The following is a 23,836-nucleotide window of genomic DNA, read 5'->3' on the forward strand; positions in this document are numbered from 1 at the left end:
AGACCACCACCAACCCTCAGAAAATAATATAAAAACAAACCTCAAAGGTAGAAGGAAATACCCAAAAGGAGAAGGCTGCAGCTTGCAGTAATCTGTAAATGATTGCTGGCAAAGACTGGAGGCTTCGAGCTTGAGCTGTGTTTGCTCCAAAAGAAAGCCAAGAAGGACGGTGTTAATAAAGAGAGATTTAACTGAGGGCTGTGCTTGGAATAAAGTGGACTACAAAAAGGTCAAATTTGATCAGTTGGAGCAGATTACAAGGGCTTTAAAAGGTAGTGGTGAAGAAATGAAACTGGGACTGTGAAGCAATATAGCACAAGATTGATTTTGGGGGTGGAGAGAAGCTGGGACAAGTGCTTATCAGCTTGAGAAGGAGGAAGAGCTGTGCTGGGTTTGTTGTCATTCCCACACTGAGTAGAGTACTTGCTGCTTTTGTGGTTAGCCTTCCCTGCCGTGGTTTTTCTTCTTATTTTTTTTTTTTTTTTCGTTTTTAATATACATATTTTATTATTGTTATTCCTACAATGGTGTCTATAATCTCTGACTTGGATCCTCTGATGTGGTTTTTCTTCTTTTTTTTTGTTTTTTGTTTTTAATATACATATTTTATTATTGTTATTCCTACAATGGTGTCTATAATCTCTGACTTGGATCCTCTGAAAAGCTGGAAAGTTTTAAGGTAGGCCTATGTTTTCTTCTGTTTGGTACAGGCATTTTGGGGTTAGCCCTAAATTAACTGGATCTTGAGTTATAATCGAAATGTGAGCCCTGGGCTTAAGTAAGAAAGGAGTTTCTGGTAATTAGAGCCCTTTTAAGATACAGCAAAACCTTTGAACAGATGTTTAGAGAGACCCGAGAGAGAATTTTTAAATATGCTTCTCAGTGTTACAGTGCAGTGAGGAATTTTTTTTCTTATTTCTTTTTAAGGAGAGATTGCTCAGTAAATTCAAGCTAATAGTAAAGGCTCACACCAGTTGCAACTGCAGCTTTAACTCTCTGCTTTCCTTGCTGTGCTTTGCATGGAAATGAATGGGAAACTCCAGAGAGCAAAAACAAACAGCATGAAAGTTGATCAAGAAGAGGAAAATAGTTTTGAGGGAAGGAAGGGAGGCTGAAGTGCTTGTTTCATGTTGTTGTTGAAACTTCCACACTTTGTTGCCTCTCTTAGGGCATGTGTTTGGCATTTAAAAGTTGCTACTTTTTTACCTTCAGCACTGATGTTTGGTTTTGTTGTTTTTTTTTTTAATTTGCCTGGTGAAAAATTATAATTTGAACTGCAAAAAATTATATGGGAGAAAAATATCCCCATTTATGCTTGCAGCAGATATTGAATATCCAAGTGTTAAATGTCTGTGTTTAATGCTGCTGTAAGTGCCTGGTTTTGCCTTATTGAGAATGCAGACGTATAAAAGTTTGCAGATGGTTTGCAGAAACTTCTGTAAGACATTGGAAACGTCTGGGAGTGTAGATGGCAAAATTATAAAATCACTTTAAATGTAAAGTTGCATAGATAGCCCTCAGCTTTTTTTGCAAAACTTGAAGCTGCCTGCCCTGAATATTTTTTGAGTAAATTACAGGGATTGGGGGCTATGAATTGCGATATTATTATGCTATATATGTAATAATAATATTTTGAAGCACACTTTAGATTCTTGATACAATTTATTAAAGAACTTACTGTGTTCTGAACTGAAAGTGGAAAAGTCAAAATATAAAGTCTACTTACATGACTAAGGGGTTTTTTTTCCTCACTGAACTTTCTATTTTAGGAGTTTAACATTCTCTGACCATTTTCTGAGCCTCTGTGTCAGACTGGGCACTGAGACCCTCTACCCTTGCCTGTGGCATGAGACTTGGCACAGGGGGCTTGTTGCAAGTTTATTTTATTTCATTTTTCGAGTCGCTTGGGACTGTCAGCACAGAATGATGAGTTTGTATTTGACTCCAAAAGTTCCGTGTGGGCTCAGACGCGGGGCTGGGAGGGATGGGGAGCGCAGGGCTGGGAGTGGATCGGGGCTGGGGGCTCTCCCTGCAGCCGAGCAGGGACCAGAGCCGGGCTGGCTCCTGGGGCTCGCCACCAGGGAATGCCACTGAATGCCTCTGCAGAGCCCCCTTTGTGTTGCCTTTCAGCCTGTGTGCTCCAGGAGAGCTATTCTAGGATTTATTTTAAGTTTTATCTAGCTCTGTGAGACTGTTTCTGATTACTCTGAAAGACAAGCAAGGTGATGCCAGGTTTGTGCAGCTGAAGGATGGCACAGAGGACATGAAAGTCAAGATTTAAGGAAGAGACAATGTCGTCCTCTCAAGGAATCCTGTTCTCTTTTTAAAAAACCCTTTTCCATACCTGTAAAAGAAATATCTCCCAGGCACTTTTCCCCTACAACATGCCTGAAGTTTCCCAACTTTGTGTGTGAATGTGGAGACTGCAGCTGTATGGACACAGAGCAGGTCAAAGATGTGATTAAGTCTGGACATTTCTGTGTACTTTCTGTGTGTGATGAGAGCAGCAGCTCTGCACAGATGTGACATTGTGCAGCACCACTGCAGGATGCAGGAGGTTAAGAGGTGGTAAAAGGCAATGGGTAATATGAGTAGTAATATGAGCAGAATGATCACTGGAAGAAAAAAGAAAAAGGGCTGAAAGTCATCACATAGCTCATATGGCTTGTGACTTATTGAACTGCAATACCACTTCTACTTTTCTTATATATTTTAGTTCCACTTCTCTGGGCCAATTTCCAACCTGTTTGAGGCCTCTGAAGTCCCTGGTTTTAGTGTGTCCCCAAAGAAGCCTGTAGCTAATATTTATAAGAAATAGAAGAATGTTTCTGTGTGTTTATTTTAGGTGCACAAACCAATTCTTTCAGACTCAAATGAGTTGATGTAGCAAATGCCACCACTAAACTGGTGTCCTACACTGGTAAATTCTCAAATTTGTTTACTTTTTGCACCCCCATAATTTATTCTGTGACTCCATCATAGTTTGGGGCCTGATTGTCTGGGAAAAGACTGGAGGATGCAGGTGGGAATATTTACATTGAGACTTCATAATCCCCAGGGGCTCAGAGCAGCCTTGGTGCTGGTTACCCCATGTCAGCTGAGCACAGCTCCTGTGCCCTCCTCCCCAAACCTTCTGGAAGCATTTCCCTTGGCCTCTGAATAAAGTAATAATGAAGGGAATGGTAAAATATAGCAACAAACAAGCCTGTGGCTGGTGGTGAAGCCTAAAAGGAGGGAGAGGTCGTGTTGGAGCATGACAGGGGATTTTGCTGGACTTCACCCAGCTAAGCTGGGACAGCTAGCAGAGATATAAAATAAATGGCAATGTGATGTGTGTATATAATATTACCTCAGGCCTCCCTCTTTGGTTGTGTCTGTCTGGAGTGGGACAGTGAGAGCTGCAATAATTTCTGGTAAGTCTCAGCTTCCTCTGGGTGCAAGAGCCCTAAACACAGTTTAATGTGCATTTTCTTTCACTGGATTTATTCAGAGTGGTCTGAGTACCAAAGTTACTGGAAAGAGAATGCATGGATTTTTTTTTTCCTCCTGTTGTCTCCTTTAGGATAAGCTCCCAGCATAAGATCTGTGCTGTAACATGAACACCCCATTGCCTGATCTCCCTGTTCATAGTGGGACTGCAATAAGCACCATGTCCTGTTGTATTCCTTGGAGCCAGGAGAGATTGGCAAAACTTCAAGGCTTCAAAAAAAAAAAAAAAAAAAAAAAAAAAAAAAAAAAAAGAAAAATCCTTCAGAGCCTTCCCAGCAAACACAGAGTGCTCGCCCAGCCCTCTACAGACACAGAAATCTCATTTGCCATCCTCAAAATGAGATGGGAGCTGGGATTGAGACCCCCTAATGCATAAGAGGGACCAAAATCAGCTGCCTTGATTTGAGAAAAGTCTCTTATCCCTGTTTAGAACTTCTGGCGTGTGGTTTTGCTCCTCATAAGTGACTGGACAATGGCTTCTGAAGCAACCTGTGCTCTGGGCCCCTACAGCAGCAAAAGCACAGCTGTAGCCTGGCAAGGAGAGACACAAAATGGAGAAAAAAAATTAATTCCTCAAGGCCACATCTCCTCTGTTGCTTTTCTACCTTAATTTGGCTCCAACAAGGCTAAATTCAGCACTATAAATCATATAAGTTACCTATGCAGGGAAGACCTTGTACCCCTCTGCATTCCTGTCTGAAGAAATATGTGACCTTTTCATGGCACATTGCTAGGAAAAAAAAATTAAAAGTCGGTTTTAACTTGGCTTTGCAACCTCAAGGTGAAATCCAAGGAAAGAGTAGGAGTTTCTACTCAGAGGAGTGGTCAGCCCCCAGCCTGGGAAGCAGGGAATCTTGGTGTCTGCTCTGCATGCAGATGATTGGAACTTCACAAGTCCCATTGAACCGGCCGGTCCAACTTGGCAGGTGGAGCTGGGAACATCTTGTTTCACACATCATGTGTCAGGCGGATGTACCAATTCAAATGTTCTCTCCAAAATGTCTTTTTCCACCACACACACCATTCAAACAGCCTGTTAATGGTTTGGCTTTTCAGGAAAAAAAAAAAAAGTGTTTTTCATGCTTGGCAAATCAGCCCAGGAGGAGTAATTTCAGCTCTGTTGGTGTGTGCATTATGACCTGTTTTGGGCAAATAGTCCTATTCCTACATCCACCCCTGTGACTGCCTGGGAGTTGAGGTGGGTTAAATAGCTTCAAAATGTTCAAACTGGGGAGGGGGGGAGGAAAGCAGACACAACAGCTAAAATCTGGCAGAGCAGTAAATTGAGCAAAGCTTAAGATAAGGCATTCTGTATTGTATTCAGTACCTGAACAGACCAGTTAATGCATGGACACTCCCAACACACAAATGCTTGGAAAAAAGACTAAAAAAAAGAAAATATTTCACTTGTGTTTCACTCTGAGGACCTGGACAATGTTCTCTTCATCCAGTACTCAAAAAACAAAAGAAAACAAGCCCTGAAAGTTTGGCCCAGGGACATAATGCTGGACAACATCTCCACCATGAAATACAGAAAATGGAATTTCAGATGTCAGTGGAGAATACAAATTCCCTCTTAATTGCCACAATATGCTTGGTTTAAAAAAAAAAATAAGTGTGGAAAGAGGGTGTGTGTATCTTGTAATAACTAAAAACACATTTTAGAAATGACTTTCCAGTTTACCAATCCAGAAATGCAGATGTGTTAGAGATGGCATTGAAAGGGGTGTTAGTGAGGGTTACACGTGTCCCAAGTTGTGACACAGATGAGGATCACCAGGGGGATGGTGGCTGTTGCCAAGCTCTGATAAACTAAACATTAACAGCAAAACATGGTGTGGATTCTTCTGCTTTCAGTTTGAATGTCTAACTCTACAGTCACTCAAGTGAATAATACTGGGATGAAAAATTAGGCCCAGCTGTATTGAAGTGTGAATTTTTAATTTTTTTTTCAGATTTTATTTGTTCCTCCTTTGCACTGTGTCAAGGGCAATATGGGCAGCTTTTCTTGATTTGTTTTTTTTTTTTTGTTTTTGGGGGGTTTTTTCCTCTTAAAAAGCCAGGATCTATGGGATGATGCAAACAATATAGGCAGCTTTCCTTGATTTGTTTTTTTTTTGGTTTTTGGGGGGTTTTTTCCTCTTAAAAAGCCAGGATCTATGGGATGATGCAAGCAGTAAAGATAACAGAAAACAGCAGATTAGGATGTAACACACTCCTGCATTCATTGCTTATGGGTGAGCAAGTCATCCAGTCCTCCTCTAAGCCTGTGCAGATTTATTCTTGCATCTTCATTTTTCCCTGATTAAAATTCACTATCACTCCTTTCAATAAGAGGTTATTCTCCACCGTTTTGCTAAAAACAATCCACTTTTCATATCAAGCCTGTGTACAACCTCATTACATCTTGTTCATTTGGACATGAGTTGTTAAATCTTCCAGGTGCTTTATGGGGGATTTAAACATCCAATTCAAATGAATGATCTCTCACAAAGAGGTTTACTTACTGCTGCTGCCATGTCCCTTTGCCTAATTATTTCAATTGTCCTAACCCCTAAAACATTATATGAAATTACTGCACCAGCAGCACAGCTGTCTGGCCAGAGTCTGTGGCAGTGAGGTGCAGTAACATTCTGCCAATGATCTGCAGTTCAGGGACTTGTGCCAGCAGCTATGGCTTTTCCTTGATGGTTCCTTACTCCATGAATTGATCTGACTGGTTTTGCAGTTTTAACTTTGAGTACAGAACACCTGTCAGCAAAGAAATTCTGTGGTTTGGCACACTGATGGCAGTTTCTAACAAAGCAGTGCACTGGAAAGGTTCTTCTGCATGTAAATTTGTCTTGTATCTATGTTTTGGGACATGTGGAAAGTGTTTGGAGTGGATTCCCTGCTAAGGCCTTGAGCCATTGACCTCAGGTTCCCTCCTCTTGAGAGGACATGGAGGTTGTGTTGTTCTTCATCTATTATATCCCAGAATTTCATTCCTGACTGGTGATTTCTCACCCAGTTACATAGGTATGATGTGCAACATCCATATTGCAGGAAGCAGGAAATAACAAAATCATCCTTTCCCTCACACCTTACTTAATGATACTTCCCTCTACCATTTCCTCATCTTCATCTCTTAAATCACTGTCAGTCCTAATGTACTCCTGCAAGTCTTTCCTAACCCACCCGTTCCAATTTTAGGCTTTGTCTAGTCCTGCCCTCAATGGAATAGAAATAAGGAGGAAGTTGCCTGTACACAGGAAAGGTACCTGGGCAGTGGCAGCCTGATATTGTCCTTGAGAGATGAGGTTGTAATTTCATGCTTTTCCCATGCTTTTTGTGTTAGTTTGGAAGTGTTAGTTAATCTCTGTGTGCTCCAGTTCCCAGAGGTAAAATGGAACTGTTAATACCTGCTTTATTTACTTTGACTGTAAGATTTTCATGGCTGTACAGATGTACAGCTCTGTCCTATAAAGGCCCCAGCACTGGGGGCTCAGCCTTGTGCTGGGCTTTTCATCACCTGCCCTCATAACAATGATTTAACTGAAACTAGAATTTAATTCTTTTGAGGGTAAATAATTTGTTGCTTGTTTACTAAAACCCCTTCTTTGTTATTTCTGCCTGTGCAAGATAGCACCAAGGACCAGGCACACAAATTCCTTGCACTCACCAGCTTTTTTTCCAAGGAGTTGTTAGGCTTTGGTTTTTTTTGAAGAGAACTTCATTAAAGATGTCTTGCACCTCTGCTAGTCCCAAGATGCTGTACCAGGGAGGGAGAAAAGGAAGGTGAAGCCAGAGAGATTTGTAGTCTTTGTTGCTAAGATTTTCCACAGCTTGACCTGTGCAAGAGATGAATTTCTTATCTCTTAGGAAAATACTCTAACTATTCCCTTTGGATGTTGTCTGATGGGTATCATTGTCTCCCAACAAACCTGTTCAGACTTCAGGAGCTGTAATATTCCTGAAAAATGCTCTGTGGCATTAAAAAAACCTCTTACAATAACCCAAGTGTTACCATCCAACCTTTTTTAAATGAGAAGCTGAACATGCTTCTACTGATTATACTCTAATTTTCCTTAATTAAAAAAACCGCAAACCTAATCTCATATTAATTGCATTTTTATATAACTTTCTCATATTTTTTTTAATTTGATTGTGTGTTTCCTCATGTTTCATCACAAGTGATAGAAATCCTGTTTTTTTTCCTCATCTGGGTACGTCCATTCATTCCTTGAATATAGAGGGATGTTGTCATCATTCACTATAGGACACTTGTTCTTGAATTGATCCCAAGCTGGTATTAGTGGACCACTTTGTTACTGAACACCTGTTGACCTGCAGACACTGACTTTTTTGTTGCAGTTCATTTGCTTTTTACAACTGAGTTTTAAAAGTGAAGATTTTTCTAAAGGTAGAAATATTGGGAGGCTCAGTGATTACCACAGTTGTGCTCTCTCTTTTGTGGAATGGATGGATTTCAGATTATGGGGAAAACTTGTCATGTCAGTTGTGCTGGATTTTTTTTCTTCTTCAGATATCAAGTTAAATTGCCTGCAGCCAGTTATCTTCTAGAAACACGGTGTATAGATAATTTTTATCTGTTAAAGAATTAATGTACTTGTTCGGGTAATTTTGCAACACTCTTCAGTAGTAGACTGATATTCAGTTTAACATACCTGAATGGCTGAGTACATTTATGTAGTAGATTAATGGAACCAGAGCTTTCTTGGGGTTGAAAATCTTGGTATGACTTTTGAGTGATTTGATTAAGGATAGTCCACCCAAGGATTTGTAAGATACTATGAAAAGCTTTAAAGGAGGGGAGAGGTTAGGGGCTTTTCCTTTAGTTTTAAGATTCTGAATTTTATATTGGATTCTTGGTTTCCAGGTCCCAAAGAAAACAGTAATCTTATAGAAAGGACTAAAATGAGCCTTTGAAGCAGTGGACATTTCAGTTCTGAAAAATATGTAGTCTTAATAACTGTTCTCCACAAAGAATAGGCTATAAATCCACAATTTAATTAATCTCCACGTGTCATCCAAGCACGACTCTACCTCTTACACTAATCCTGAACTAGGAGGCACTGGCAGATCTCAAGCTGAGACTACGTAATTTTGCAAATAGTAACTAAAATCACCTTCAAGCATTTTTTGCGATGAATTTACACATTTCAATCTCTTAGGATGTAATTAATCTTTGTTCTAAGAAAGCAAGCAAGGGGTTACTGCATATTAATCAGAGGTGGTTTCTAGTTACTATAAGGTTTGCACAGATTTCCATGCAACTTACTTGAAGAACTACTGGGTCCTTGATCCCTGTTAGGTATTTCAACCCAAATTTCTATGTGCCCTTACATTAGAGGGGCTGGGAATGTTGGCTAATTTGGCACATCATAACTGGGCATCCTTTCTGCCCTGGTGTGGTCCTGAGGAAGAACTTTGGTGTTTCTGGCACTGCAGAGACTCAGTGGGGTCTCTGTAGCCTTTAGACTTCCCCCTTGCTGGAAAAACTGACCTTGCCAAGAGTTGTGAAATGTTGTTGACTGGGGTCAGGTTTCGCCTGGAGACGCCAAAATAAAGGATTTATGCAGCCTGGGAAGAATTACGAGCTTGGAAGGGGGAAGATAGGTATTAAAGGTCTCAAATGGGGTGATGGGGAGAAAAGTGTCTAAATACTGATGTAAACTTTTATTGACTCCAAGAGGAATTAATTGGCAGGGTCTTTTATGTGACTTTTGGGGTTAGATTTCCTGCTGGCTCAAACTGACAAAGCTCCATTGAGCAAGATCTAAACTTAGAGTAACTGGGAGTTGAAGCCCATGTGTTTTGCAGAAGACTTAACATCCTTCTTCTTATACATGAAGTTTCTGGATCTAATAGAAGAAAAAAAGTCTTGGTCAAAGTACTTACTGTATTAATTAATTCCAGCCTGTGTTTTTGATGCCCAGTTTTACTCTATCTGAAGTCTGGACTCTAAAAACCTCTTGGGAATAAAGTTACATTAAGTTTTAATTTTCTAGCTATTTTTTCCTGTTTAAAAGAAACAGATGACCCAACTCTTTGCTCTTTAGTTAGCCTTCAAGTAGACTAATAAATTTACCATAACCTATGAACAAACTTAAACCCATGACACTGTAGGCTGCAGACAAGCTGAATAAACTAACTACATAAGCTGCATATGAACTTTAAATTATTGGGAAGCAGTGATAGGAGAAATCAAATTTGCTTTATTGCAAAGTATTTTCTTGCTACCTATCTGAGCTGAACATTCCTGATTTTTATAAATGTGATGAGGGCAGAGGGCTGGGTTTGGGGTTAGTTTGGGGGGGGGGGGGGTTTGGTTGTTGTTTTTTGGGTGTTTTCTCATTCCTGCAGAAGCTGTTTGTATTTTTAAACCAGAACAACATGATTTTGTACATCTAGCTCTGGGACAGCTCTTAACTGAGTTTAGATCTCCCTGCTGTTCACTGAGAGTCACAGCTACATCTGTGGGCAGCAAGTTGCTCTGTTTAGCATGAGATTAATTACAAGCTGTGCTTAGTGAGAGTTTACATCGTGAGCGCAGTTATTCTAAGTGTAACTGCAGAGTCTTGATACATGATGCCCCAAAACTGGCTAGATCACTATTTTATGTGGACTTTGTGGTCTCCTCATCTTTACTCTCAATTTTTTTCATAAGAATTTAAAAGCTGTTTCAGTTTTTCACGCTTGAGAGAAAAAGTAAGTTGCTCATTAAGATGTCCCCTAACTTAAAAGTACCTTCTGTAGCAATAGTTTCTATAGTAAACAACAATCTGAATTTTTCTATCTCAGCCTGGGATGCAGTTATAGTAGTTTACATCCTTTCTTCTGCATCTTATCTGCAGATGCTGTACAACCAGGCACAGCAGACTGTCCGGCAACACAAATAGGCAATTATTCTTGCCGTGACAAAATAGCATGAAAAAATCTGATCTGCTGCAAAGAAAATTTTGTTCACATTTGTGTGGTTGAATAAAGGTAAAAAGAAGAATGAGCATGGAAGAAGCTGCAGGTCCAATTCCAGGAGGCATGACTTTGTCCTATTCACATGCACATGAGAAATTACTTTGGCCAGAATTATTTTTGTTGCAATTACGGATGTTTACTGGGCATGCATCATACACAAAAGTCCTAGGAGAAGACCATGGTTAATTTCCAGAGGGGAAAAAACCCCAACAAAACAAATCAATCAAACAAACAAAAAGCAAAAAAAAATCTCCAAAATGTCATAGCCAATGTTCAAGAAAAATAAAGCACCTTAAAAAAATGCCCGTTAAAGTACAGAAACCCAGCTTGAATGTATTGTGTACCTGTATTAATTTGACTATACTAATTTTTGCCTTGTTTTCCCATTAAAAACTCTGCAAGTTATTACAAGGTTGATTGTATATCCTGTATGGGCAATTCGTGTCATGGATTAAATTTAAGCAGGTATTATGAGAATGCAATAACAACAGGGGGAAAATAAGCTTTGTTGGTGCAGGTGAGCCATGTATACAGTGAGCTTGGGATTTGGACACGAAACAACATTGGGCTCCGGGTTGCAACACTATAAAATGTGACAGTCTGGAGGAAAGAACAAGTTCTGTATTTATTTTTTTCTTCCCCTCCCTCCACTTTTTCTTATAATACACACCAGCAGTCAGATCACACAGGAAGTTTGCACAAATCTATGCGGTGAAAGTGGGATGGGGAAGAAGAATGAGCTCTGCAGCAAAGGGTTGGGCATGTTTTATTTCTTCAGCAGCTGGAAGCTTCATGTGGCACTGGAATAAAATCAGCTTTGCAGGGAGGAAGCTGAATAATCAGTATGTATGACGGGCCCTTAAGATGTGATGATCTGGAACAGAGCAGTTACCTATATATGGTATCTTTGTATCGCCTCAGTAGGAGCTGCCAATTTTGAATTCCTTCAGGAAGATGGTAAAAAATGTGCTTGAACCAAGGGGTTCCAGCAGGAGTTAGTTGAAAGTTTCAGACCCAGAAGGGCTCCCTTCTGAGGATAGTTTAATTACAGAAGCAAAGGGTTGCACAGCATAGGCAGCGCTGCTCAGAAACGGTGACTTGAGTCTTCTGCTGTTTGAATTTTTTCATAACACAAAGGAGAAACAAAAATCTTTTGAAATATTTGAAACCAATAACCCACATGGCAATTAGCTCACAGGATAGTGTGCCAGTACTTACTCAGAAGGCCAAATCCTGAGAATTGGGGAAAAAATTACATTTTTATGGGTGATGAGAACATCTACAATCAGATAGGATTAAAATGGATGGGGAACTATACAAGTCCTCCTGTTTTGACCAATTACTGTCTGAGGTCAAGGAGAATCTTTCCTTATTTGGCAATATATCACTATCCATGGAGGTTTTTTGTACCTCTTAGGGATGGAAGGTCACATAAAACAAACTCCTGCCTGATCCAATGAGACAAATGCTGTTATACAATAGCGTTAAAATCCTACTCATTGAATTTTCCTTCCTACTACTGAATTCTAACAACATTTACTTTATTGATGCAATGCGTGAACAAAAGAAAGAGCAAACCTTTCAAGCCTTATGCTACTAAAGAATATACTTATTTTTTTAACAGCATTGTATACAGGATCTTAACCACTTTTTGGACCAATGAGTTTCACTGGGTAACTTTGCATTGAGTTAAAATAATTATCCATCCCCGTTTGAACTTTGTGTACTCTCAGACGAGAAAATTGTACACTTTAGCAGGTCAGCATGTATTCTGGCATTGTTATGAGAAAGATTTGCATAAGGAAAATGCAGACTTCCCTCCCTCCCCCTTCCCATGATAAAAATCTCCGTACACAATAGCTGTACTGCCACATGTCGTGGGGACATTGTGTAAATTACACAGTTACAAATTTGTCAGCCTAACCAAATGTCTGAAGGAATAATGTCATATTAGTTATATTTCAGCTTTAAGCCTGGTCTGTTTTAACCTTGATTTATGTGGCAGCTAGCCATACCAACAGCTTGTGCATGGTTGATTATAAACAACTTTATTTTAATGTAACAAGATTCTCATTTAATTCCTGGGAGCTTGATGTGATGGTGATCAAAGCTAAATGCAGACCTCTTTCTGAGGTAAAGGATTAGATCAGGCTGACCAGAAAATACAGGGTCCTGAAAATTTCAAGATCACAGTCTTTTGTAGGTTGAAATTCAAATTTTCTGAAGTTTGATGTGCACTTAAAATATTGTGAATTATGGTCACAGAGAGCCTTGATGTAATTTGGATATAGGTTTGGTTTTAATTTAATTCCATTTTTATGTGGAAGGACCTGTATGTTCATCCAAGGTTTATTTATTTAATATTGCAAGTTATTTTTTCTCCACATTATTTTTACACATTAAGAATGAAAAAATTATTCTGCAAGAGCTGGAGTCCTTGAAATCTTTTCTTTTTCTGGGGATAATGTGTGTATCTTGGTTGGATTGTGTCACGCTGAATCAGATGCAGATTCATACTGGGTGGGGCCAGGGGGGTCTGCTTTGGGATTTTTTGCTGTTTCTGGTGGTTTCAGTGTTAAGGTTGTTTAGTGGAGATTTTTTTCTTTTCATTATTATTATTTTCTTTATCTTTTTGATTATTTCATTTGCTTTGGCATGGGTTTTATTTTGGGATTTTTCTGGGGAAGGAGGGTCTCCTTTAGGGTTTTTTTTTTGAGGACAGTGTGTGTGTCGGGGGGAGAGGGTGTTGATGTTATAAAGGATTAAAAGTGTCCTTGTTGAAGCATTGTGCCTGAGAGGTTTTCTGTCTTTACCTGACTGCCTATTTTCAGGAAGTTTAAGACAATTTAGTACTTTTGAGATTACCTCCTCCTTGCCAAGCATCTCAGAAGCTGAACAAGAAGTTCAAAAAAGGTGGGAGGGATTAAGCTGACATTCATATGTGACTGTATTTACACATCTGATTCCTGAACAGGGTGGAAAGGGACTACAGTGTTAATTTCATTTTGAAATCAGAAATAGTCAACCTAAGTCTGTAAATGTCAAATTTGAGGGGTCAAATCAAAACCTGAGTTGAACCTTTGAGTGGCTCTTAAACTTGTGGTGAACTGAATCAAATTGCAGGAATGATTCTTAACTCAATTGTCCCTTTAAACTCCTGCTGATTTGCAGCTTTGCCTTCCTTCCTTGCAAATAGATGGTTTTCAGCACTCCTCCTTTCCCTCCCGTGGAAAAAGTACAACTTTTGACTTCAAACAGAATCAAAACATTTTACATAAACATTGGTTGGTAAAGTTTAGAAAAAAAAAAAATTGGGGTTTACTAATTTTTTTGTTCCCCTCAAGTCTTCATTCATTATTGTGATTCTTGTTTGTTTGAGAGAGCAACAATACAAATTGTGAACTTTAATTTTCTGTGCAGTGTTGTCAGTGGTAGGAGGAGGTGGGAAACAGCAGTAATAGCCTAAGGTCCTACATGATGTGTTTGATATTTGTGTCACAAGGCACTGTGGTGTTGCCCATTATCTTGGTGTTGGGAAATCTTTAGGAGCACGGATAATGAATCCAGTGCTGTCAGTTTCCATCGTTAAAAATGTCCTTGGCTCCAAGGAAAATGATTCTGTGAATGGGGATTTCTGGACTGTAAATACTCAGGGAAAAGGCACAGATGATTGTGTGTACACATTGACACTTCAGGTCAATAAGGTTTTTTTTCAGTCACAAGGTAAAAATGCAGAAATTTGCAAATATGCTCTTTTAAAATTTATATAAAATCATATTGTGGAACTTTCTTTACCTTAAGATTATTGCACAATCTTGGAACTGGCATTGAGGCCTTAATTTTTTTTATGGTTGTCAGATCATGAGTTTTTGAAACAGGAACCACACAAAGATTTCTGACTTCCCAGTGATATAGGAACTACTCTTCTAAAATCTGCATCTGCTTCTGACCAAACTTTCGCTTCTGCTTTAGCTGTGATGTTTTTCCTTCACTCTGGGCTATGTGTATTATAAATGTTTCCTGGTTCCAAATGGAAAGCATCAGTACCATTTCTGGGCCAAATTTTCATGGTCCTTTCAAATGTGTACTATAGAAACCAAATAAAACTCCTCCCAACACCCACAGAAGAAATTAGCTTGCAAAGGTTTCTGACAGTGTGCTCCATGGAAAGATTTTATATAATTTAAAATATTTTAACTCAAGTTCTTTTGTATTCTCCTGCTCATGGCTTGCTGTTTTTAAGACCTGTTATTTTTAAGACTCCATACCAGTGTTAATCAATTCTAGCTGCATGTCCCCAGATTATGTATGAAGACGATATATTTATGCATTTATTTGTCGAAGAAAGCTCTTTGCCAAACCAAGGTCTTAATAATCAGGCAGTGCTTGGGTGGGGAATTTTTTTTGTTTAGCTGTGTTTGTCCTGGAGATTGTTAGGCTGAAGTATTTGTTTAAAAGAAACAAAATGAAAATGAGGGTCTATAGCCAAGTTTTCAAATGATCCTCTTGCTCACTGGCAGTCACTGAAACAGGAAAAGTGATGGCTAGTGATTTAAAAATCCTTCATGCTCTTATTTTTTGGCATTTGAGCTCCTAAGAGTGTCTGGCCTTTTTCCTGCATCCTGAGATTAGCTGAAGCACTGGTTTTGTGGGGATTTTTTATGATCTACACAGTCCAAAATTACAACACTGGTTGGGAAGTTTTTAAGACTTTTTTTTTTTGCTGAGGCGTCTCCCTCGAGATGTTGGCCACCTTTAACCGTTCTTGACTTCAAAGAGTGTTGATGATTGAGTTTCACACAAGCATATCATACCAGAAACAGCCCTCAGCCTGGGGAGGTACACTTTCATTAGGTTGTGAACCTCTCCTGGCATTTCTTCTCCATGAGTCTCAGTTGTTCCTAATCCTGTGTTTAACTTTCCTGCGAACTTTGGTTTGGCAGAGCAATGTATTTGATTGTTTGGGGCAGGCTGTGTTTTACTGCTCTGCTTGAATTTTGTAGTGTTCTCCAAAATCACAGTGACTTACTTAGGAATCTTGCCAGTGTTTTAGACTTCAAATAGTGATAGTAAGATTTGTGTGCTCATTTGAGGCTTACATAAAGCTAAAGCTAATATTTGTGGGCATGATTAAATGTGTTTGGTATTTTGGAGGGGAGGGATGTATCTAGTTTATGAGTTATGCTTGCTGCCTTGTGGGAATTCTTATGAAATGTAGCAGCAGCTCAACAGGTTATCTAGCAGAGGGAGAGTTAATGCATAGTGCTGATACTCATAAATCAGGAGATTAATGCCTGCCTTACACCTCTTAATAAAAACAGCAGAGAACAACAATCTTATCAACATACATGTAATCTGTAAACAAGGGTTGTAGTCAAATACAAACAGATTTTTATCATTATCCTGCTCCAAACCATGTGACTTTGCAGTGAAGTACTTGCAGGAGATGAGTTAATACATGTTTGACAACAGTTGTAGCCAAAAGAAAATAATCATTAATGCTAACATGAACAAGATAATTGGGATTTGTGGGGGAGTGGATGTCCAGATTTGAACTTTTGCACTGCCAAGCATTAAAGCCTGTTGCTTCCTCTCAGCAACTGCTGCAGGCTGTTTGTAATTCTTTGTGAACATCCAGACTTAAGGAAAAAGTGGAATGTGCTAAATCTTCCAATTAATAGAGATAGCACTGATGCATCAATTAGCAAGCTGATCACTTCTTGTCCTTCTGCACAGAAACTGTTTTCACAAAGACACAGAATGGTTTGGGTTGGAAGGGACCTTAAAACTTACCCAGTTCCATCCCCACTGCTGTGAGCAGAGACACCTTCCACTGGACCAGGTTACTCAAAGATCCACTGAAAAATCAGACATTTGTGACCTCCAAAGAGGAGGCTGAAAAGATGTGTTTCTGGAAAGAAATTATCTTGGGGAAAAGGAGGAAGAAAAGAAGACTTAAAGGGAAGAAGATGAAGAGAAAAAGATCTGGGAGTTGAAACAAGTCATGGAGGACTTGCTGAGGAAGATAAGCACAGATAAATGTTGGGAAGTGCCAGGAGGCCTCAGTTGGTGATGCCCAAGATGTGTGACTGTGAGCAGTGGCACAGGATGGACCAGGATAACCTCTGACCCACACCAGGGATGTGGAGACCATGTGAATGTAGCCTGAGTGTAATATGTGAGGTGTAAAGGAAGGTAAAACTGAATTTCCTTCCTTTTTAAGTAACTCCTTGCCTCTCTGTAAACACTCTGCTGAAATGTGAGCAGACATCCAAACATATTTATATTTATACTTTTTATTTCTATTTATATTTCTTAGTATAACATCACTCCTTAGGTGTGGGTCTGCAGCACTTGCCAAAGCACAAATGAATTGTGGTTCCTAGATTTAACCATGTCATGGATAGACATGCATGCACATCATGTACAGGCTCAGAGATGATGTGGGATGACAGTAGTTCCATAAATGCTGCTTACAGTAGGCTGTGGGACTGTAAGCAGCAATGTAATCATATGTATTTTCCAGAGGAGATGGCTGACTTTTCAATGCTAGTCCACTTCTAAAAACCACAAATAAGCTGGAAACACTTGGAATTAAATGGTACTCTGTGAAGAGTAGGTAGGATTCATTACACACTTTCCTAATTAGTTCTTAGAACAGAAATTATTTTATATGGCATTAAATAACATGTTTTGCTTTGAACTCTCAAACCTCACTCTAATCACCTTCCAGCTTTCTTGGGTACTCTTGGGTTCAAACTAAACCCCCCTTTTTTTCCTCAAATAATCCATCAAGGGTTGTTAGCTGGGGGAAGAGAGTCCTCAGCAAAGCAAGTAAGTCACTGACATAATTGGTTTCCTCTCAAAAATGTGTATGAATGAAGATAGTTGCAGCTGTTAGAGAGCACAGAGATAAACTTTCCATGCTTTAAGTCTTTTGATAGGTATTTGTGCATGTGTTTTTCAGCTAACCCATTTTAAAGGAAAAAAAAAAAACCAATAAATTGGACATCTCTACTTCCTAAAAAGTGAACTCTTATTAAAAGTAAAGGCAATTATAAACTTTCTTAAATTGCTTGACATGAAAACATGGAAAAGTAGGTGTCAAATGCTGGTCTGTATCCTGAAGCTGGAATAAAGGATGATGGGTGCAGAGAAGTTTCTCCATAAAGGTAATAAATAATTTTCCATCTGATCTTCTCAGGGCTTTGAAACTTTTCCTGGCATAGGTTCTTCTCTTCCAGCAGGTTTTCCCTATAGCCTTCATCACTGATCATTTGGGAAGTTAGACTGGAAGTCTCTCTTCTCCTTCCCCGATCTTCTCACCACCCTTAGTCCATCTTCTTCTTCAAATATTAATTGAAATTAATTTTAAATCACAAATCTGAGCAGAATACACATGACAGACCCATAAGTATTGTCCTCTAGGGTAGCTTGGACATACAGTAGCTGTATTAGCCCAGCAAGCAGGGGAAAACAACCTTGTAAAGACAGTTTAGGCACTGAGCAGAACCATTTGGTCTCCAGTCATACTTGTGGAGCTCTCAAGCTAAAATACAAAAGTCACAAATTGTTACAGCTTCAGGTCATCAAATCTCAGTGGTGCCTGAGACACTGAACTTTCAAGCAAAACTGTCATTAAAAGCAGACCAGCATCAGCTCTGAGCCCACTAAACTAGGGTAGGCTTTGAAGCACATAAATATGTCTGTCTAAAAAAAACACCTTTTAAATTAGGTCAAGGGAAACTACTCTGTAACCACAATAGTGACTCCAATGCAATATTAGTTCAGGTTGTTTTTTCTTTTTGAGAGTCTCTGTATTAGAGATTTGTATTCATGTAATTATTTGCCAAATGCCTGACTGCAATTTCATTCTGTCAAATGAAGACATGAACACAAGAAGGGTTTAATTTACGTGGGTTTTGTGTGTGTGTGTGATTTACAGTGATTTTTAGAGAGGTGTCTGAGCAGACAGTGGCCCCATTAAGTTCAGTGTGATTTTCAAAATCTGCCATAAACTCCGGGAAATATTTAAGCATCTGGTGAAGGTTCAGTTTTTCACTTCTTTAAAAAGAAAATAAAAGAAAAAAAGGTAAGCATACATACCGTTATTCATTTTCAGTTAGGTTGGATATCAACATTTAAGTGAGCTAGATGCAACTCATGAAGGAATTAAGGACTGATCGTATTTTTAGTGCCAGTGTTGCAGGTATTTTCCTGTAAAGGGAGTTTGACAGGAACAATGTCCAGGAAAATGCATCATTAAACTGGGAGAGGGCACCACCATTCTCACCAAGGTGGTGTGAGAAAGTAGGTGTGGCACACAAGGATCTCTTCCAGCAGTGCAAGAAATCGGTGCAGGTGTGAAGTGTTTGAATTTTCTCGGATGAATGTGGTCAGTGAACCACATCTCCTTTCCACTGATTGCTGGCTTTAAAACACATTAAATATTTGCTGCCTCAACGCTGGGTTGAGAAAATGCTTCACTCGGTGAGTCACAGCAAATGCATGGCATAGTTAGCATCTGTTGGGGTTAATTGACAGAGAACTCTTCAAAAACAGAAATAGACTCTTAACTCCTCTGCCTACTGTTTCTTCTTTTCACAGAGATGACACAAAGGGAAGAAAATCCTTATGCAGAATCTCATTGAATTGATGAGCTTATGCAGAGCCGTAAAAGGCAATGTATGGCTTTATGTGCCTAGAGTGTTTTGTAAAACCCAACAATTTACAGGTGCATATTTAGTATATCCAAGATACATTCCAGAGAATGCTTGTAACAAAACCCCTGCTCCTGCACTCCCTAACACCTTTGTCCCCTGGGTTCCAACCCTGCTGTTGAGTTGAAGCCTTTTTTCATCACATCTTGATTAATACGAGGTGCTAAAAGCAAATTGGTGATAACTGCTGGTCATGACAGCTCTTGTGCAGGTTCTTGCCAATGGCAGCTCTAGTTCTTTCCTGCTCTTACCTGCAGCAGCCTTCGTATTTTAATCGTGGGCCCCAAGCAGAAATTGTCAATTAGATTGAGCCTTGTGGTTGTCTTTGAATAAATGTTCTTTAGCAGATAGATTTAGTGCCTTGCTACTCTATTCCCCTGGTTTCTATGTGCAATATACCTTCCATATACACTAAAATGAAGTATCTTCCTGGGGAAAAAAAAAAAATCTATCCAATCACACAGCTGATAAAGTGGCTACTCTGCTGAACTCCAGAAAGAAATGAGAGGGCTTGATGAATGCCTTGAGGCCAAAACAATGATTCTCTTGCTGCTTTCTCTTGGAAAAAAAAAAATCTAAGATGGAAAATCTGAGTTATTTCAATTTAAACAGTATGGAGGATTGTGGTAAAAGAGACAGCGTCACTTCTTTTATCACATTTACATTTGATCAATGCCTCTTGAACAGTTTTGACCCAAGTGGGATAATAGAAAAAGCGATCTTCTGTGTATCTGGCTACAAATTATTGATAAATGGGATCTGATCTGTGAGGATGCAGGGCGAGTTGTTCCACTGACTCATGAGAGCTGTGGGGGATGCTGGATGCAAACGCAGCTCAGTTTTGCTTCAAAGAATGATGGCATAGTCAGAAATTTAAAAATCACAGACACTTTGCACATAATTATATCTGTTGGACTTGAGTGGGCTGTGAAAAGGAAAGATGATAGAGTCTGGAGTTTGCTTATGTCTGAGAAAAGTATAGTCCAAGGCAGGGAGGGACTGCACGTCATCTTAGATCAAACCAGTGTCTGATCCATTTTTTCAAAGTTGTAGTTCTCTTTTGTAGTGGAATTGACTATATCCATATGATGCTCATACGCTGGAGCAAGTGAATGAGAGAAAACATCTCTCACTGGGAGGAAAGCATTCCCCTTGAAAGGCGTGTGTGATGGGTATTGAGACAAGCAAGATCCCATGGTGCTCCGTGGTGCTGGGTGAGTGTGTGTCCATATCAGGAGACACAGGGAGGACTGCCATTATCTACCTGATAAATGGAGGCCAGAACTGAGACTGGGAACTGGACATTGAGGCTGAATCACAGAATCATTCAGGCTGGAAAAGGCCTCCAAGCTTGCACAAAAGTACCTTTAACAGGGTACCTCCGTGCCCACTAAACCATATTGCAAAGTGCCAGGTCCAGTCATTATGTGGAATGCTTCCAGGAATGGTGAATCCATCCTTCCCTGGAAATCCTGTCCCAGGGCTTCAGCACATTTTCAGTTTTGAAATTTTTCCTAAAATCCAACCTGAACCTCCCCTGGTGCAGCTTGAGGCCATGTCCTCTGGTCTCATCACTGGTTGTCTGGGGGCAGAGCCTGATCCCCACCTGGCTACATCCTCCTGTCAGAGTGAAAAGGTCCCCCGTGAGCCTCCTTTTCTCCAGGATAAACAACTCTTATGCCCTCAGCTGCTCCTTATCAGATGTCTGCTCCACACCTTTCCCCAGCTCCATTGCACTTCTCTGGACATGCTCCAGGGCCTGTCTTGTGGTGAGGGGCAAATTTCCACCAGAAATTTTCATAAAAATGATTCGTGCTTTGTAATTTCATCTCTTTGGGTGGTTTTTGTTGTTGGTGGTGGTGTTTTGGGGGTTTTTTTGGTTGGGGTTTTTTTTTTAATCGTTCCTCATTCCACCAAACTAACTTTTAAAAAAATGAAAAATTAAAAAAAAATTAAAATAAAAATAAATCTGACAAAATCAACAGAAACACAGGAAGAAGTGAAAAGGTTTCTCTAGCACATATTTCAGCAGTTGTCCTGATGGGCCCTGAGTGCACACACAAGTGAGTTGATGACTGAAAACATGATGCTTAGGGTTGGAAGTAGACAAAAGGATTTGTGGTGCTTGGCAGTGGATGTGCATTATCCAACACGTGCTCCTCTGTGTGAGAGTATGGCTGGGGGAGGCAAAAGAGAAAGGGAATAGTTGTTACCATGTTATGAATGGCTGTAATTAGGTACCTTGCCCAAGGTGACATGGAAATCCTCTGTCAAAAATGAAAATGGTAATCCAGGTCTTGTGGAGAAAAGCCTGCTGCAATAGACACAAAGTTATCCTTCCTCTTCTAGCTGCTGCTTTCCAGCTAAGCCCTTTCCTCCAGGGCTGTGGGCACTGGTCTTACCTCTAGGAACATAATGATTCAAAGAAAAGGTGCTTGGGCAAAAAGGATTAGTAACTCTGAGCTTCCAACCACAGGCAGTGTGTAGAACAAATGCCTCTTACCGACAGTTCAAAGGTCCGTCTTAGGTTGTGATGGGGCTTTTTGGGTGGTTTTACCATTAATTTTTTAATTATCATTTGAATTGTGTTAGAACAGAAAAGGCTTCCACGCAACGCGAACTCCGGTAATTTTGCACGGAATAAAATGGAGGCAGCATTTGCCTGTGCTTCCCCTGCAATTACGGAGCGATTCTCGTGTCTTGTTTGAATTTCCTTTGTCGTTATGAAACACAACAGGCTGACGGCTTGATATTAAAAGCAATTGTGTTTCCATTCATGCAGATGCCAGCCTGTTTAGGTGAATTTACTAAGTCCCTAGACGTACATTTTTATATTATTGCTGTCTCTGGGCCGTGCTGAGCATTTTAATTCTCTGAAAATAACCTCTGTTTTCCTTTCATCTCTTCATTAGCTCTTTCATCATGAGCACATGAATTTAAATATATATATATATATATATATCTCTTAAAGTTGTGTGTAATAAAGATGTTTGTATCATTCCAATTTGTTGAGCTGTGCTTTTAACGTTGCATGGCTTTCACAACCATAAAATGGCACAATTATTTCTGTGTTGTATTGCTTTGTACCCTGAGGTTCCATTTAAAACAAGGAGAGATGTGTTTATAGGCAGTATTGAAAGCAATGTATATGGATCTTGATGTCAGGCATATTTTATTGAAGTAAGATTAAATGACAAGTTCTGCACTATTGAAGTGAAATCAGAATGAGATTTTGTGCTGAGCTACACATTGTTAAATCAAAATTAAAGTAATACCAAGCTGTGTTATCTTTGTGGCATCTTTTGGTGGCATCTTTTAAAAATGAACTTTATAGCAAATTATAAGTATTTTAATGTAAATATTCTGAGCTTTCTGGACATGTTGTTATATTATATGTTATATATGTCACAATGTTATATCATTGTATATGCATGTGCTATCACATATCAGAAGACTGAATTTCCTGCTATACATTGTGAATATATGTTTGGATTAAATCCTTGCAAGTAAAACTAATTTTCTTTCTATATAAAAGCACACCATCAAGTACATCTCAGGTAAAAAGCCCTTTTTATTTGATCTCTTCACCTATTTTTTGTACTGAAAATAGGCTCAGAAGGTTTAGGGATTTTTCTAGAGGCAGAGATTTAAATTATAGCTGTTTTAAAGTTAAATGCCTGGGGTCGTCTCTAATTAATACCTGCACCACAGTAAGGACAACAATATGAGAAAATTAGGAAAGTTGTGACTTTTTTTCTGTCTGCAGTTTTTATTTCGCTTGGAGGAGATCCCATAGGAAACATAGTTTTCCTTTCAGATTTTCATTTTTGATTCATAGAAGGGATATGTTTCTGATTAACAGAGGGGTGTCCCAAATTACAGGCTTAACTAGACTATTTGTGCTTCAGGACATGAAGGAATTGCCTCTTAAAGGATGGTCAAACCACGTATCTTGCTTCAATGTTTTAAGATAAGCTGCACTGCAGGAACACCTTGTAGTTTGCACAGGCACTAAAATTTCTGTTATGGTACAGTATTAGTGTCTGGAAAATACAGTAAGTTGAGGTTTTGGAAGCTGTGGAGTAGATGGCTCAAACTTCTTAGTGTGCTGTTGCAGGAATTTGAGTATGTAAAGGAACATCAGCTTCCTATTTTAACTGCATGTTCAGCCTGGACTCTGAATGTCAAGTTGGATTTTTTTTTAATCATCACTGGCGTTATTATGTCTCTCACCTCTTTTTCCCATGAGACAGTAATCTTAGCAATATATGATCTAATAAATATAGATGATTTAAAATCCCAGCTGCCTTTATTCCATCTAGTCATGGTTTAGCCTCTGCCTAGTATGTGTCACATTGTGACTGTCTTCACTTTTTTTTTGCCTGGCTGTTTCCCTTCCAGGTTTTTTCTTCCTTTCAATAAAATGGCAAAAGATGGAGTTTCTCCTGCAATGTGTTTTATGCAGCATTCAACACAATCAGACCTGGTTCTCATTTTAGATCTCTAGACACTGGCACCTCAAATACATTCTTACTTACTACAAATATTTTTTTTTTAATATGTGGATTTTTATAGCTCCGTCCCAGACTCCACCCACCAGGGTGAATAACATAGAGCTACTGTGCAGAATACACTTCTTTGGTAAGGTG

At 39.4% G+C, this 23,836-nt stretch overlaps 1 protein-coding gene across 2 annotated transcripts in view; it reads left to right on the forward strand.

The window, feature by feature from the left end:
• Nucleotides 1–23,836, forward strand: part of CELF2 (CUGBP Elav-like family member 2) — a 547,089-nt gene that overhangs the window by 169,832 nt on the left and 353,421 nt on the right. The window contains exon 1 of one of the 2 annotated variants that reach the window (XM_039730881.1): nt 560–679. The exons of the other annotated variant lie outside the window; for it this stretch is intronic. Within the exon in view, the coding sequence (XP_039586815.1) occupies nt 627–679 (53 nt within the window). The 5' untranslated portion in view covers nt 560–626. Of the gene's footprint in view, nt 1–559; nt 680–23,836 lie in introns of those variants that run through there. 2 annotated transcript variants of the gene reach the window in all.

Source organism: Passer montanus, unplaced genomic scaffold, assembly GCF_014805655.1.
Source record: "Passer montanus isolate IOZ18808 unplaced genomic scaffold, ASM1480565v1 scaffold74, whole genome shotgun sequence".
NCBI lineage: Eukaryota > Metazoa > Chordata > Aves > Passeriformes > Passeridae > Passer > Passer montanus.